The sequence below is a fragment of the Lolium rigidum genome, chromosome 4 (assembly GCF_022539505.1).
Source record: "Lolium rigidum isolate FL_2022 chromosome 4, APGP_CSIRO_Lrig_0.1, whole genome shotgun sequence".
Classification (NCBI taxonomy): Eukaryota; Viridiplantae; Streptophyta; class Magnoliopsida; order Poales; family Poaceae; genus Lolium; species Lolium rigidum.
In genome coordinates this window covers 60,306,146-60,318,858 of record NC_061511.1, presented here as the reverse complement: position 1 = coordinate 60,318,858, position 12,713 = coordinate 60,306,146, and the positions used below count along the sequence as shown (strand labels likewise).

The window sequence follows — 12,713 nt, the reverse complement described above, 5'->3', positions numbered from 1 at the left end:
GATAAGCTTTTTAATAACAAAAATGCTAATCTATTGCAGGTTGTCTACCGGTGCACCAGTTCGCTTCATTCATGGTCGTCGCTGCAGCGTGTGGAGGGTCGTGACCACTTTACGAAGGTGTGTCCACGGTTGGAGGACACAGTTTTATTACCCTACATGGATGGTGGCATAATCTCAGGATTGCTCCTTCGATTCCGTAGTGTTTTAGGCTGCGTCCTGTGTTTTTTTTTCTTTTGTATCATTAATACTTGGATCGGTTTGTTTTGTAACGCGGCTGTATGCATTTTAACTATGCAAATATCAAGTGTAATACTTAAACCTTTTTAAAAATGAAATTGGCCTTTATAAAAAAAAAGTGATGCTCTAGATTATTCTTGATGCGATTCTGAGGGCCTGAATAAGCTTGCTAGGGGAATAAAGGAAAACCGTGTAATTTTCACGGGGCCCTCGACGCCACCTGGGTATCACTTCTTCTCCCTTAAAAGCAAGTACAATAAGGTACAATCAGCATGCTATAAGACTTAAAATAATATAGTTTTACTGAGTTAGATGAGAGAGAAGAGAAGTAGGCTACAAGATAATAGTCAGCTGCAGAGCGTGCTCCTAGGCACTTTGTGAGATTGCAAAGTGGGTCATATGCATATAAAATAGTTCATACTTATATCTAACTGTTATAGTATGAGCTAACTCTTCTATGATTCTTACACAATTAGTAGAAACGTGGGAACCATGGTTGGCACAGTGCCCACAAAACGACTTAGATTACACGCATTATAGCTTTGTAATTTAAAGCTACATTTAGTGTTATAATAGACGGATCACATGATATTAATTTAGTATTATAAATGTTACTTATTTTTTCTATAAAATTGGCTAAATTTCGGAACGATGATTTAGAATAAGAGGTAGAAGTACATTTATTCTCTCGCGGAGAGAGTATACGGTATATAGATACGTATAGATTGTAGACCGTTCACATGGTTCGAGTTCTTCTATGGCACCGGACAGAGTAAACCCAAGCGTGGACAAAACACTGATACATACAGCTGAATATAAGCTCCATCCACGGCCACTGGCTCGCTGAACTCAGCGTCCGCCGCAACGGCGCGTTAGCTCGTCGATGAACTCGTCGAAGCTCCGTTGTGACGACCCGCCGGGCGCCGCGGCAGCCTCAAGCGTCGCCCTGACCTTCTTCACCGCCTGCCGGAGCTCCTCCCCCTCCTTCCCGGACATGACCCCCTCGATCCTTGCCCTCACCTCGTCTGTGAACACCGAGCCACGATCACCGATGGGCACGCCGACCCGCCACTCGCGCACGACCAGCCGGCGATTGGTGAACTGGTCGGTGAGGAGTGGGAAGCACAGCATGGGCACGCCCGCCCACACGCTCTCCAGCACGGAGTTCCACCCGCAGTGTGTCAGGAAGCCGCCGACCGCGGCGTGGGAGAGCACCTCCACCTGGCAGCACCACGGCACCACCAGCCCGCGCCCAGCGGACGCCGCCGCGAACCCCTCCGGCAGCGGGTCTGGGTCGTCGGAGCTCACGATGTCCGGCCGCATCACCCACAGGAACCTCGCGCCGCTCGCCAGGACGCCCCCCGCAATCTCGTGAAGCTCTTGCTTGGTGACATGCGCGTAGCTGCCGAAGGATATGTAGAGCACGGACCCCGCCGGCTGCGCGTCCAGCCAGCTGGAGCAGTCGGACTCGGCCCACATGGAGGTGGCGACGGTGCTGCGGGCGAATCCGGCGGGGAAGATGGGACCAACGGCATAGAAGGGCTTCTCGGCACGGAGCGCAGCGATGGTGGACGGCTCCAGCTCCTCCACGGTGTTGCAGAGGACGTAGTCGGCGCCGCGTGCCTCCTCGAACGCCTTGAAGATGATGCGGTGCACCACGCTGGTGGTGTCCGTCTCCTGGAGGTACGACATGAGCTCGTGCGGCTCGATCGCCGGCACGCCTGGGATGTACGTGATCGTGTCCTTCCGAGGCTCTACAGCACATGACGAAACGGATTGTAAGTCAAATTTACACTTTGCAGAGATCATTTTACATGGCGAAAGCATTATTAAAGCATGGTTAAGAGAATTGGAGTGCGGATAAGTTCTAGTAGGTCGGCATGGCGCCTGTTCACCGTTGCATCCGAAGTGGCCGTTCTTGTTGAGAAGGTGGACGTGGTAGTAGAGGTTGAAGATGAGTGCGGGCTCCGTCCAGAAGGACACGTACGTGATCCCGAGCTTCCTAGCCAGGGTGGCAGGCCACACGAAGAATGTGTCCGTGACAAGGCACGTCGCGGCCGGGTCCACGACGACGCGGCGGAGCACCTCCTCAACGTTCCCGGAGAAGGCTTTGAGCAGCGCGCCCATAAATTCGTCGTGGTGCAGCGACCGGTCGAACCCCACGGGGAGGCCGTCGCTCACCAGCTCGTACCGCACGTCCATTGTCTCCGGCAAGGCCGACGCCCGCGCGTCAGCGAAGGCGTCGTACCCGGCCGGGTCGACGCCGAGCGCGCGCGCTGTCTGGTGGTGCACAGCCTCAGTGTTGACGACCGTCACGGCGAAGCCCCGCGCCGCCAGCCGCAGCGCGAGGTGCGTAACGGGGATCACGTGGCCCTGCAGCGGGTACACCAACACCACCGCGTGCGGCTTGCCCTTGCCGCCGGCCCCCTCTTGCGCCATCACCACCTTCCTTCTTCTTAGCCTACCCTAGCTTGCTAATTTCTTTCTTTCCTCTGCTCGATGCCTCGATCTCCCTTGTAGTCAAGTACTCAAGTGTGGCACTCGTTCCCTTGTAGCCCATATTATTGACCCAATGCAACGTCGTCAACAGCACAAGACTCCAACACCGGCCGGGGATTAATATTAGTTATATTATGCAATCCGTCGCTATCGCTTCGCCGCCGGCCGAGCTTACGAAGTTTCGATTCGATCGCTTCGCAGTCGCGACGCAGTGTGATTTCTGCTGCTGGCGCTTTGAAGTAGCTAGTGGTGCTGGTTACCAACGTGTAGTCAAATTTCCCATGGTTGTTTAATCAGGTGCAATTTTCTTTCCCCGCTTGAAAGCTAATCTGCTGAGCACTTTGGAACACGGCTATTGCTCCGGTGTCCCCCCCTAGCGAACCACGTTCGATTTAGGCGGTCAGGATTCGTCGATACCTCTTCGCATGGCTGAGTTGAACACGTGTGTTTGGTTCATAGGCAAATATGTACGGGATGGGATGGGATAAAATATGTTTAATTAACGATTAATAAAAAAGGATAAATATGCCATTAACACACCGGTTAATATGTAATTAACGGGTCCTAGCCGTCTAAATAGAACGTCGTGGTGGAGGCCGGACCTAGCGGGCGGCCGCCTACCCGTGCCTAGCAAGGTCACTACCCGCACGTATTTAGCGAGGCCGTTTCTGTCGACTGGGTGTGACGCAGACGTAGCAAGCTTGTTGCTCGCCACGCAATGGAGGCCGCCGCCGCCGAGCTAGGGAGCCACGTTGAAAATCAAGCCCGCCGCTTACCGCGCCCTGGAGGCCGCCGATGTCGAGCTGGGGAGCCACGCGGAAAAGCAAGTCCACCGCTCACCGTGACATGGTGGCCGCCGCTGAGCTGAGGAGCCACACATACAACGGTGGCAGGTGTCGGAGTCGCGTCGACGGCCATGGATTCTCAGACTGCTAATGAGATTAGTCATGAAATTCACGGATCATATGGTCCAGCCTTTCTAAGAAATATTCGGCTTTTGGGATGAGATCATCCATATTTTCTAGTCACGAACCAAACGCACGTTTACCACCTGAACATCGTTCGCTAGGGGGGACACCGGAGCACAGCCCTTGGAACACATGCACTCACATTTATCTTTGGCGAAACGAATGGCGTGATGACACAGGTGTTGGCATGGACGCATGGTGCGCAGCTTGTGCGTCCACGGGTGAGGTAAGCTGATAATGATCGAGGAAGCAGCGACCGAGCAGCTCCCGAAAATAAAATACAAGCAGCCACCGAGCCACGTTCCTGCAGATTTGCGTCTTAACAACGCTTAAATTAAGACAGATCTTATATTGTGATATTCGTCAAAGTGACGGAAAACCTTTCTCCTATTGCGACCCGCGCGGTGGCCGGATTACGCTTTCCATCCAGTCGCCCCGGTCCCCCTTCCGTCCCCCACCGTCGTTGGTGTGTGGACTTTCCCCTCTCGGTGTTGGACGACACGGTGGGCAAGCTAGCTCCAGGAGGTGCTCCTCGGCGGCGCTTGTCTGGCGAGGCAGCGGCGTTCCCGTCAGCGACTGGGTGGTTGCAGTGTAGTGGAGCTACTAGTTGGTCACGACTGGCAACAGTGGTTGGGTAGACCCTGGCCGAAGGTGCCCTGCAACCCAGATATAGGCCTTTTGGGCCGATCTGGGTTAGTGCGAGTCGGGCTCGGCCTTTGGTTGGTTTGACGAGCGGTATGTGACGAGGGTGGTGCTAACGACATTGCGCCTGTTGTGGTGTGGGGACGGGACCTTCGTGGGCCTGAATGGGCCCGACCGAACCTATGGTGCCAAACAGCAGGGTAGCGGCGTAGGCCTACGTGCACTAGTTTGGCAATGGAGACTTTAGGGCCCTTTCGAGGAGTGGCATGGTCCATTCCTGTTGTTGCGTCCGGTCAGCACCTATCGATAGCGGTGGAGGACATCCTTCATGTGGTTGTGCTACTCACCCCTTCTCCAATCTCGTGGCTGCTCTATGTGTTACCGACCGAAGCTAAGTATCATATGCACCCATCAAATTGGTGCAACATGTGCACCGTATTAAAAGATGCATGAAAAATTTTGTATTAAAATTTCAGGAATTGTTTACCACGTGGACACAATATATATCTGCCACACCATGAAAATTTAATTTCAAATGCTGCTCAGAGCTCCAGAATCAAAAAGGGGAAATCACATGATGAATACTACCTATTTCAAGTTGGGCTGTGAAGTGAGCCCATTAATATTAGGAGATCTAAATTTGCATTTTTCGTTTCTCAAGATATGTTCCAAATGTTGATTTGAAATTTTTTTTGGATGGTATCTTCATCGAGGAGTTATTCTCACCAATGATAATCTTGTTAAGCGGAACTGGCAGAGAAGTACACGGTGTATTTTTTGTCATCATGATGAAACCATTAAACACCTTTTCTTTCAGTGCCAATTTGCGAGATCTATTTGGTCTGTCATCCAAATAGCGTCTACCCTGTATCCTCCGACTAGTATGGCCAATGTCTTTGGCAATTGGCTTCACGGTATAGATTCAAAGTTCAAGTTGCTTCTTAGGATGGAGACGCTAGCAGTTATCTGCACGCTTTGGCTGAGTAGAAATGGCAAGATTTTTAACGAAAAAATGGTCTTTGTTGCAGATCATCTACAGATGTACAGATATTTTCCGTTTGTGGTTACCTCTTCAGCGAATGGAGAACCGAGACCTATTTACGGAGGTCTGTACACGGTTGGAGGCTACGACGAGGGATACTTTTTCCCTACATGAGTGGCAGAATAGTCTACGGATTGAAGCCTCACTCACCCCTTAGGCGTTATATAATTCATCGTTGCGATATGTATTTCGCATATTTTTTACATATTTTAACTTGAGATACTTAAACGGCTGTGTGCATCCTGGTTTTGCAGAGGTTGGATGTAATTGCTTTTCAAAAGTAATAAAGCATCCTTTATCGAAAAAATGTAGCGTCGATGAATTGCACTGTTGCACAATGTACGGCAGTATCCATATGGTTCAACTTCTGAGCCCGTCTGTGGAGGCCAACGAGAGAGCCCGTCTGCGGCTGCTCGCATCATTGCGCGGAGCGCTGGCGGAGCTTGAGTCGTTGTGGTGCCGTGCGCTCGTGCTTCCATACTGCTGTTCTCTTCCCTCTTTCAAATCGTGAAGCTCACAAAGAAGTGGGAAATTTTTAGAGTTGAGGAGAGAATATGGAGGAGAAAAAATGGTAAATTCTGGGATAATATTCTGATCTATCCTTTCAAATTCAAGTCCTAGATTTAGCATGGGTTGCATCTACCTAGATTTAATCTAGGATTTAATCGACGCTATACTTTTAGTGGTAGGTGACATGCCCGTCAACAGCGAGGCGTCAGTGGTAACTTCGTCAATTTCAAGATATACGAGCTTAGTTCCTAGAAGATATTCATATGAATAGGGTGTGCGTGCGTTCATAGAGGTGTTTGTACGTGCGTATTTGTGAGCATATGCGTTGTACTGTGTTAAAAAAAAAACCTCCAATCTTTTTAAAACAATCTGTAAGAAGAAAAATCAGGACTATAGATTTGATTCACCCAACGTCGCCCGTGCTACATAGGTCAATTCGTGAACGTGATATGTGGAGGACAATCCGTTTGATTTCGCAATACTGTGGGATCTATTTTGTAAATTTGCTAGTTGCTCTTCTTCTAAATGGATCGTATCCCTTCCTTATCTATCCAAAGGCCCACGACCCGTCATGCATAAGAGAAGGGGGAGCGTGGCCGGGAGCTCCTCTATGCCGACCTGGTCGGCAGATCGACCGGAGGCCGCACACCCACGCACACCCGGTGAATCCTACGCGCCCACGTGACTCCATACTGCGCACATCTCCATAGGCGGTGGGAGGTCCGCGTTGCTCGCAGCGGCAGACACCGTTGCTCCCAGCGGCAGAACATGCTTGCTACAAGGGGGTATCAGCCTTGCTACAAAGAGCGACGGGCTTTGCTACCATGGCGCGGCGGACGCCATTGCTCCCGGCGGTGGGCATACTTGCTACAAGTGAGTTTCGGCCTTTCTACAAAGGTCGACGGGCTTTGCTACCATGGCATGGCGGCGCTGCTACAAGGGACGGCTGACCTTGCTACAATGGCGGCATGTTTTGCTGCAAGAGCCGACCAGCATTGCTAACTTCGCGCGACGGTGTTGCTACCCATGGCGGGGTGGCGTGGAGGCATTGCTACCGGAGGGGTGCGGTGCTGGTACAAAACGCCAATAGCGTTGCTCGCTTTACCGGCAATGTCATGCCGGGTTTCTCCAACAACCGCCGTGGCCGGCGGAGGAGATGCGCGGCGCAGGGAGAAGATGTTAATCAGCTCTCCGGCGACGCCCTTAATGATGTTCTCCGGTGGCGCCCATGACCTTTTCTCCAGCGACACACTTAATGAGTTTCGCCGGCAGCGCCGTCGACGGTATCTCCGACGACGCCCGCATCGAGTTCCCCGAAAACGTCTGTGACGGCTTTGGGTGATGGTTGTGGCTCTCGGAGGAACAGGGACGGGGTAAAAGAGTGGCAGCGCCATGTGCAGGAGGAACATCTTCTCATCTTTTTCTGGGATTGTTTTATGAGAAAAAGGACACGTGCCACCTTCTCCACCCGGGGGATCGGGGGATTTGATCCCCGGGACGCTCAACGCTCTCTTTTTAATAAAGCTAAGATATTCTTTTATTATGGAGAGAGTAGTTAGTTTTTTCGAGACGTCATGGTAGTGCTATCTTTTTTTTTTTGAAGTGAAGGTAAAAGCTTTGCCTCATTCATTAATTAAGAAAAGGTTATCCGGTTTTTAAGAGAAAACCGAGCGAAAACCTACAATAACCGAACCGAACCCACACAAGCAACACACCCACGTAGACCACAAAGCGACATTAGCTAACACTTGAACACGACACTCTAACGCCACGCCAAAACATGCAACTCTTACAAACGCAAACTCCCAACCCATCGATCACAACACCCACCTTGGCGACAAGGTCGACGAGACAAGTGCATTGGCCCTGAATTATGAGGCCATCTCTAGAGACTTCGTGACTTAGTTGCTGGTTTGGAAGCGGCTATCCCTGGCGCTTGTAAGGAGATTGCTTGCCTCCTGGCGGAGAAAACTTCGGGTGACAAAATTCAGAAGGTGAAAGAATATCTAAGAAACAAGAAAAAGAAGAGTGGGGTTACAACGATTGCTTGATGGATGGCTTCTACCTTCTCAGGTTGTCCTTTTGGGCCGTCGTTTTTCATGGTAGTGCTATCGATGTCCATGTCAGATAGTCAGATACTTTTCCTCCCCTGGACCAACCCGGTTGGTCTGAAACGGAATTCCTTGTACACGGAAGAAGCCAGCAAAGAAAACGAAATGGCATCGCGCTGCCTCCATCTATTGGGGGCCAATTTCATCAGGCTTTTGTAAGTTTGTGGACGCCCGCCGGGAGGAACACCGAACACATGTCCCGACCCTTAGCAGCGACGGCCAAACGGAAGCAGCTAGCTGTGATCAAGAAGCCATTTGCGAATTTGTGATCCTACGATTGACGCTTCGAGAGACCCTTTGTTCTAATTACTTGAATCAGCTAACGTGATATTATTATGCAGAAAATGAAGGAACGATTTGCAACGCCATGGTTGCATGCCTTGTCACTTTTTACGTACCTTTGCATTTGAAGTGGCCGTGCTTGGTGAGCAGGTCCATGTGGTAGTAGAGGGCGAAGATGAGCGCCGGCTCCGTCCAGAAGGACACGTACGGCACGCCGAACTTCCTGGCCAGCGTCGCTGGCCAGACGAAGAATGTGTCGACGACGAGGCACGTGGAGGCCGGGTCGACGACGAGGCGGCGGAGCAGCTCCTCCACGTGCGCCGGAAGATTAATTACAAAACCAGACAGTTGTTTTTTATGAGGGAAAATATCTTAGGTATCCTAGTAAGGAAAAAAGTGTGTCTTGAATTTGCTATTCCAAAATCAAGAAATAGTTACAACCTCTAAGAGATCAGCTATTATGAAATCAGGAGGCCTATCCCCCCCAAAAAATATTAACTTTCGTCTCATAAGCAACCTTGGCTAAATTATGGGCCACCATATTTGTATCCAGGAGACAGTGTTGGAAGATCACCAAGTCCATCCTGCTCGCCTTCTGGAAACAATCCGCCAACATGGCAGTGTATGGACTCCAGACTTCCGTATCTCTATTGCATGCCTGAATCAATTCCAGAGAGTCCGATTCAATATGGGCCGAAGAACAACCAATCTGTTCAAGGAATTCTAGGCCTCTCAAAAGGGCCGTTGCTTCCGCAGTTGCAACACTCATCATATTATCCAGCAGACAAGCTTTGCCAGCGATGGCCTCGCCCTTCTCGTCACATAGCACAATTCCCGCCGCTCCAGATCCATGATGGTGATATGAAGCATCAACATTCAACTTTCGATATCTCCTTGGTGGCCTTGTCCACTTCACATCCTTTTCCACTGCATTATGCTGGACCACCCCATAATTCGCTGCCATAACCGTAATTGCAAAAGCTGAATTTTTAGAGGGGCTGACATGTTGTCCTTTTACTATCCCCCTTCTTTGCCACCATATATACTAGCATCCAACCGCCACCAGTTCATGTAATTTCACTTTATCCCGTGATGGCACATTTGAATATGGGGAGCATAAGATATGCTCTAGAACCACTGAGCCCGATCTATCAATCATCATAGTATGTTCAATCATGAATACCAGACCAAGTTCTCGCCAGACCTGAGTTGCTCTAGCACAACTAAAGAGTAGATGCCTTATATCTTCTGGTCCCAGCATACAAACCGGGCATTGTGCTTGAACTTTGATACAAACCAGACAGTTTATGTGTTAGAGTGCTAAGAAGCAAGTATTCCGGTTGGAGGATTTTAGAAGCAAATCTGAAAAGGGGGTCTTCCTTTACATGACATAGTATCATGGCAGGGTTACAAACTTTCTAAAAGGGGCTATCTGAACAGTTTGTGACGGGTGACAAATAAATATTTGGTGAGATTCTTGGGTGCATCTTAGTCCTAATAGGAAAATCTTCGCACTGAAAGGAAGAATTTTACTAGAGCATGTTGATGAGAGGATTGAACCACACATGGGTGAATGAGATGAGCAGTTTTGAGGGAAAACAAATGGTCAGTTGATGTTAACAATATTCTTTCAATGCAACTTAATCAAAATGGTATGGAAGATGAATGTACTAGGACGTCGCCTAGAGGGGAGTGAATAGGCGGTGTATAAAAACTTCTACTTGAGAGCTAAACTAGACGGAATAAAACTACTAAGTGTTTACTAGTTTAGCTCAAAGCCTATCAACCAGGGGTTTGCCTAAGAGCACCAACAACCTATGCTAGCATGATGAGCAACAAGGTGATAACAAGATAGGTATAGCATCAAACATGATAGGTATCACAAAGTAAAGCGCATAGGTAAAGGAGCTTGGGTTGAGAAGTAACCGGTGCACGAGGAGACGACGATGTATCCCGAAGTTCACACCCAAGGGTGCTACGTCTCCGTTGGAGCGGTGTGGAGGCACGAGGCACTCCAATGAGCCACTAGGGCCACCGTATTCTCCTCGAGCCTTTCCTCCAAGGGGCAAAGCCTCGATCCACTAAGGGACCCTTCGAGGTGGTCACCGAACCCGTACAAGCTTGGGCAAACTCCCAAGTATCAAGCTTGAGGCAACTCCACAACACGAAGGCTCTCAAGTACAAGGCCACAAGAGGCTACAACACGTCACACCGGCAACAAAGCCACCAAGACACCAACGCCCCACAACCGGCTCCAAAACCACAAAGGCTAATACACTCCACAAAGGCAACAACGCCACAAAGATGACAAGGCCACAAAGGCAACAAGGCCACTAAGGTCAACATGCCCTCTACGAGATCGAAACCCCGGAGAGAACCAAAACCGATGCACCTAATGCAATGGCTAAGAACACCACTAAGATGCCCAAGTTCTTCTCTCCCAAATTCCAACAAAGCTACAAAAGCTATTGGGGAATAAGAGAGGAAGAACAAATATGTGGAGAAACACCAAATAACTCCAAGACCTAGATCTAGCAAGATCCCCTCACTTGGAGAGGGATTCAATTGGTGAAGCTCTAGATCTAGATCTCCTCTCTCCTTTCCCCCAAAAATATGCAAAAAATAGTGGGGGGATCAAGAGGAGGAAGAAACAACTCAAGCTCAACAATGGAGGAGAGAGAATGATGGGGAAGAAGTGTTTGGGTCGGAGGTGGAAGAGAGATATAAATAGGGTCTGAGAAAAACGGTCACATTCGCGCAAACCGGTACTACCGCTTGTCAAAGCGGTACTACCGCTTTTCCCAAAAAAACCAGATCTGAAAATCGGCCCAAAACCGGTAGTACCGCTTGTGTCTAGATCTTGAGAAAAAGCAGAAGAGAGAAGCAGGAAAAACAGAGCATGCGGCCGGCGGCAGTGTGAATACAACAGCGTGTGGGGCCAAGGAGCAGCAGCAACAGTGTAGAGCAGGCATGCAGCGCAGCAGGCATGCAGCGTAGCAGCCAGCAGCGCAGCGAAGCAGACAGCAGGCAGCATGCGCGGCGTGGGCGGGAGTGAGCTGGGGCCAGGCGCGCGCGTGTGCGTGGGGATCGAGCCCCGCTCTCCCCCGCAAGTCAACGCCCCCAGCCCACCAGAGTTCAAATCCCAGATTTGACACTTTGGTGTCTCATAAAAAGGCGGAATATTCTTCAGTGGGAGGCGACGTTCCCGTCGACAGCGAGGCGCCTATCGTGACTTCGTCAATCTCAAGACCTGCCGGATCAGTTCTTCAACGCAGTCTCTTGGAGGTGCTCATAGGGGTAGGGTGTGCGTGTGTGCGTTCATAGGGGTGAGTGTGTGCGCGTATGTATGAGCGTCTTTGATTGTACTGTGTTTCGCAAAAAAAAAAAAAAGTCAACGCCTCGATCCTCGAGGCGAGCGGGAGCGAGCGCGTGTGGGCGAGCGAGGCCTGGCGGCAGCGAGCGGCAGCGGCTGGGCCAGCAGCGGCCCAAGGCGGGGCGGCCCACTGCGGGCAGCGGAGGCAGCAGGGCAAGCTGGGCCGGAGAGTGGGAGTGGGGCGGCGGCCCATTGAGGAAGAAGCGGCCTGTGGAAAAGAAAGAAAAAAGGAAGCGGGCCGGCCGGTACTACCGGGCCCGGTACCGGTTCGGTACCGGCCAGGGTCCAGGGGCTCTTAGAGCCTGTTACGTTACTGGGCCGGTACTGGCCCCGGTAGTACCGCTCCACCTTTCTTTTATCTTTTCTTTATCAAATAAGAGGCAACGGTAAAAAGCATGACTTGAGCTAGGAAACTTCGATTGAGGTGAAACCAATTTTGTTGGAAAGAGGGCGACAAGAGGTACCTTCTCACATAATGAAATCATGGAAAAGAGTGGATGATGATTCTCTCATGGTCATAGAGGTGTAACCTCTCAATATGGTATATCGGGAAAATCATCACCCTCGCATATGCAACATGCGATGCAACCGGAATCCGTTTCATGGATAAGAACCAAGAAGAACCAAGAAACACGATGCAATGCATGCAAGGTTTGAGCTCTCTCCGTTGATGCGACTCACTATCCTATCGAGCACAAACCTTATCCTTGCGCGTTCCTCTTCCTCTCGAGTCGGCAAGCTCCGTCTTCATCCTCATCAACCTTTTACGTGCCTGTTATCACCAGATTTTGGCTAAATCAGGAGGTGGGCCGCGATCAGGATGGGCTTGGAAGATTACACGTGGAAGATCTCTGAAGCGGCCTTGCACGGAGAATTTGGGCTAGAGTGCCCGTGTATCTTTAATTACAGTAGATTGTATCTAGATTAAAAGTTAGAGTTTGTCTCGTACACGGTGGGGATCTCCCACGTTAGAAAGTCCGCTTGGACTATAAATATGTATCTAGGGTTTATGGAATAAACAACAACCAACGTTCAACACAAACAAATCT

The 12,713-nt window shown here is 50.3% G+C and overlaps 1 protein-coding gene across 1 annotated transcript; it reads right to left on the bottom strand.

The window, feature by feature from the left end:
• Positions 1-912: 912 nt before the first annotated feature.
• LOC124649753 (UDP-glycosyltransferase 86A1-like) lies at positions 913-2,676 on the bottom strand. Its single transcript, XM_047189337.1, has 2 exons — positions 2,133-2,676; positions 913-1,991 (listed from the first exon to the last, which is right to left on the bottom strand). The coding sequence occupies exons 1-2, from the start codon at positions 2,674-2,676 to the stop codon at positions 1,087-1,089; spliced, it is 1,449 nt and encodes a 482-aa protein (XP_047045293.1). The 3' UTR covers positions 913-1,086.
• Positions 2,677-12,713: the final 10,037 nt, after the last annotated feature.

Coding starts and splice junctions, on each gene's coding strand:
- LOC124649753 (XM_047189337.1), bottom strand. CDS start 2,676: ATGGCGCAAGAGGGGGCCGGCGGCAAGGGCAAGCCGCACGCGGTGGTG. Junction 1,992..2,132: donor CGGCCACTTCGGATGCAACG/GTGAACAGGCGC, acceptor CATGTGCTGTAG/AGCCTCGGAAGGACACGATC.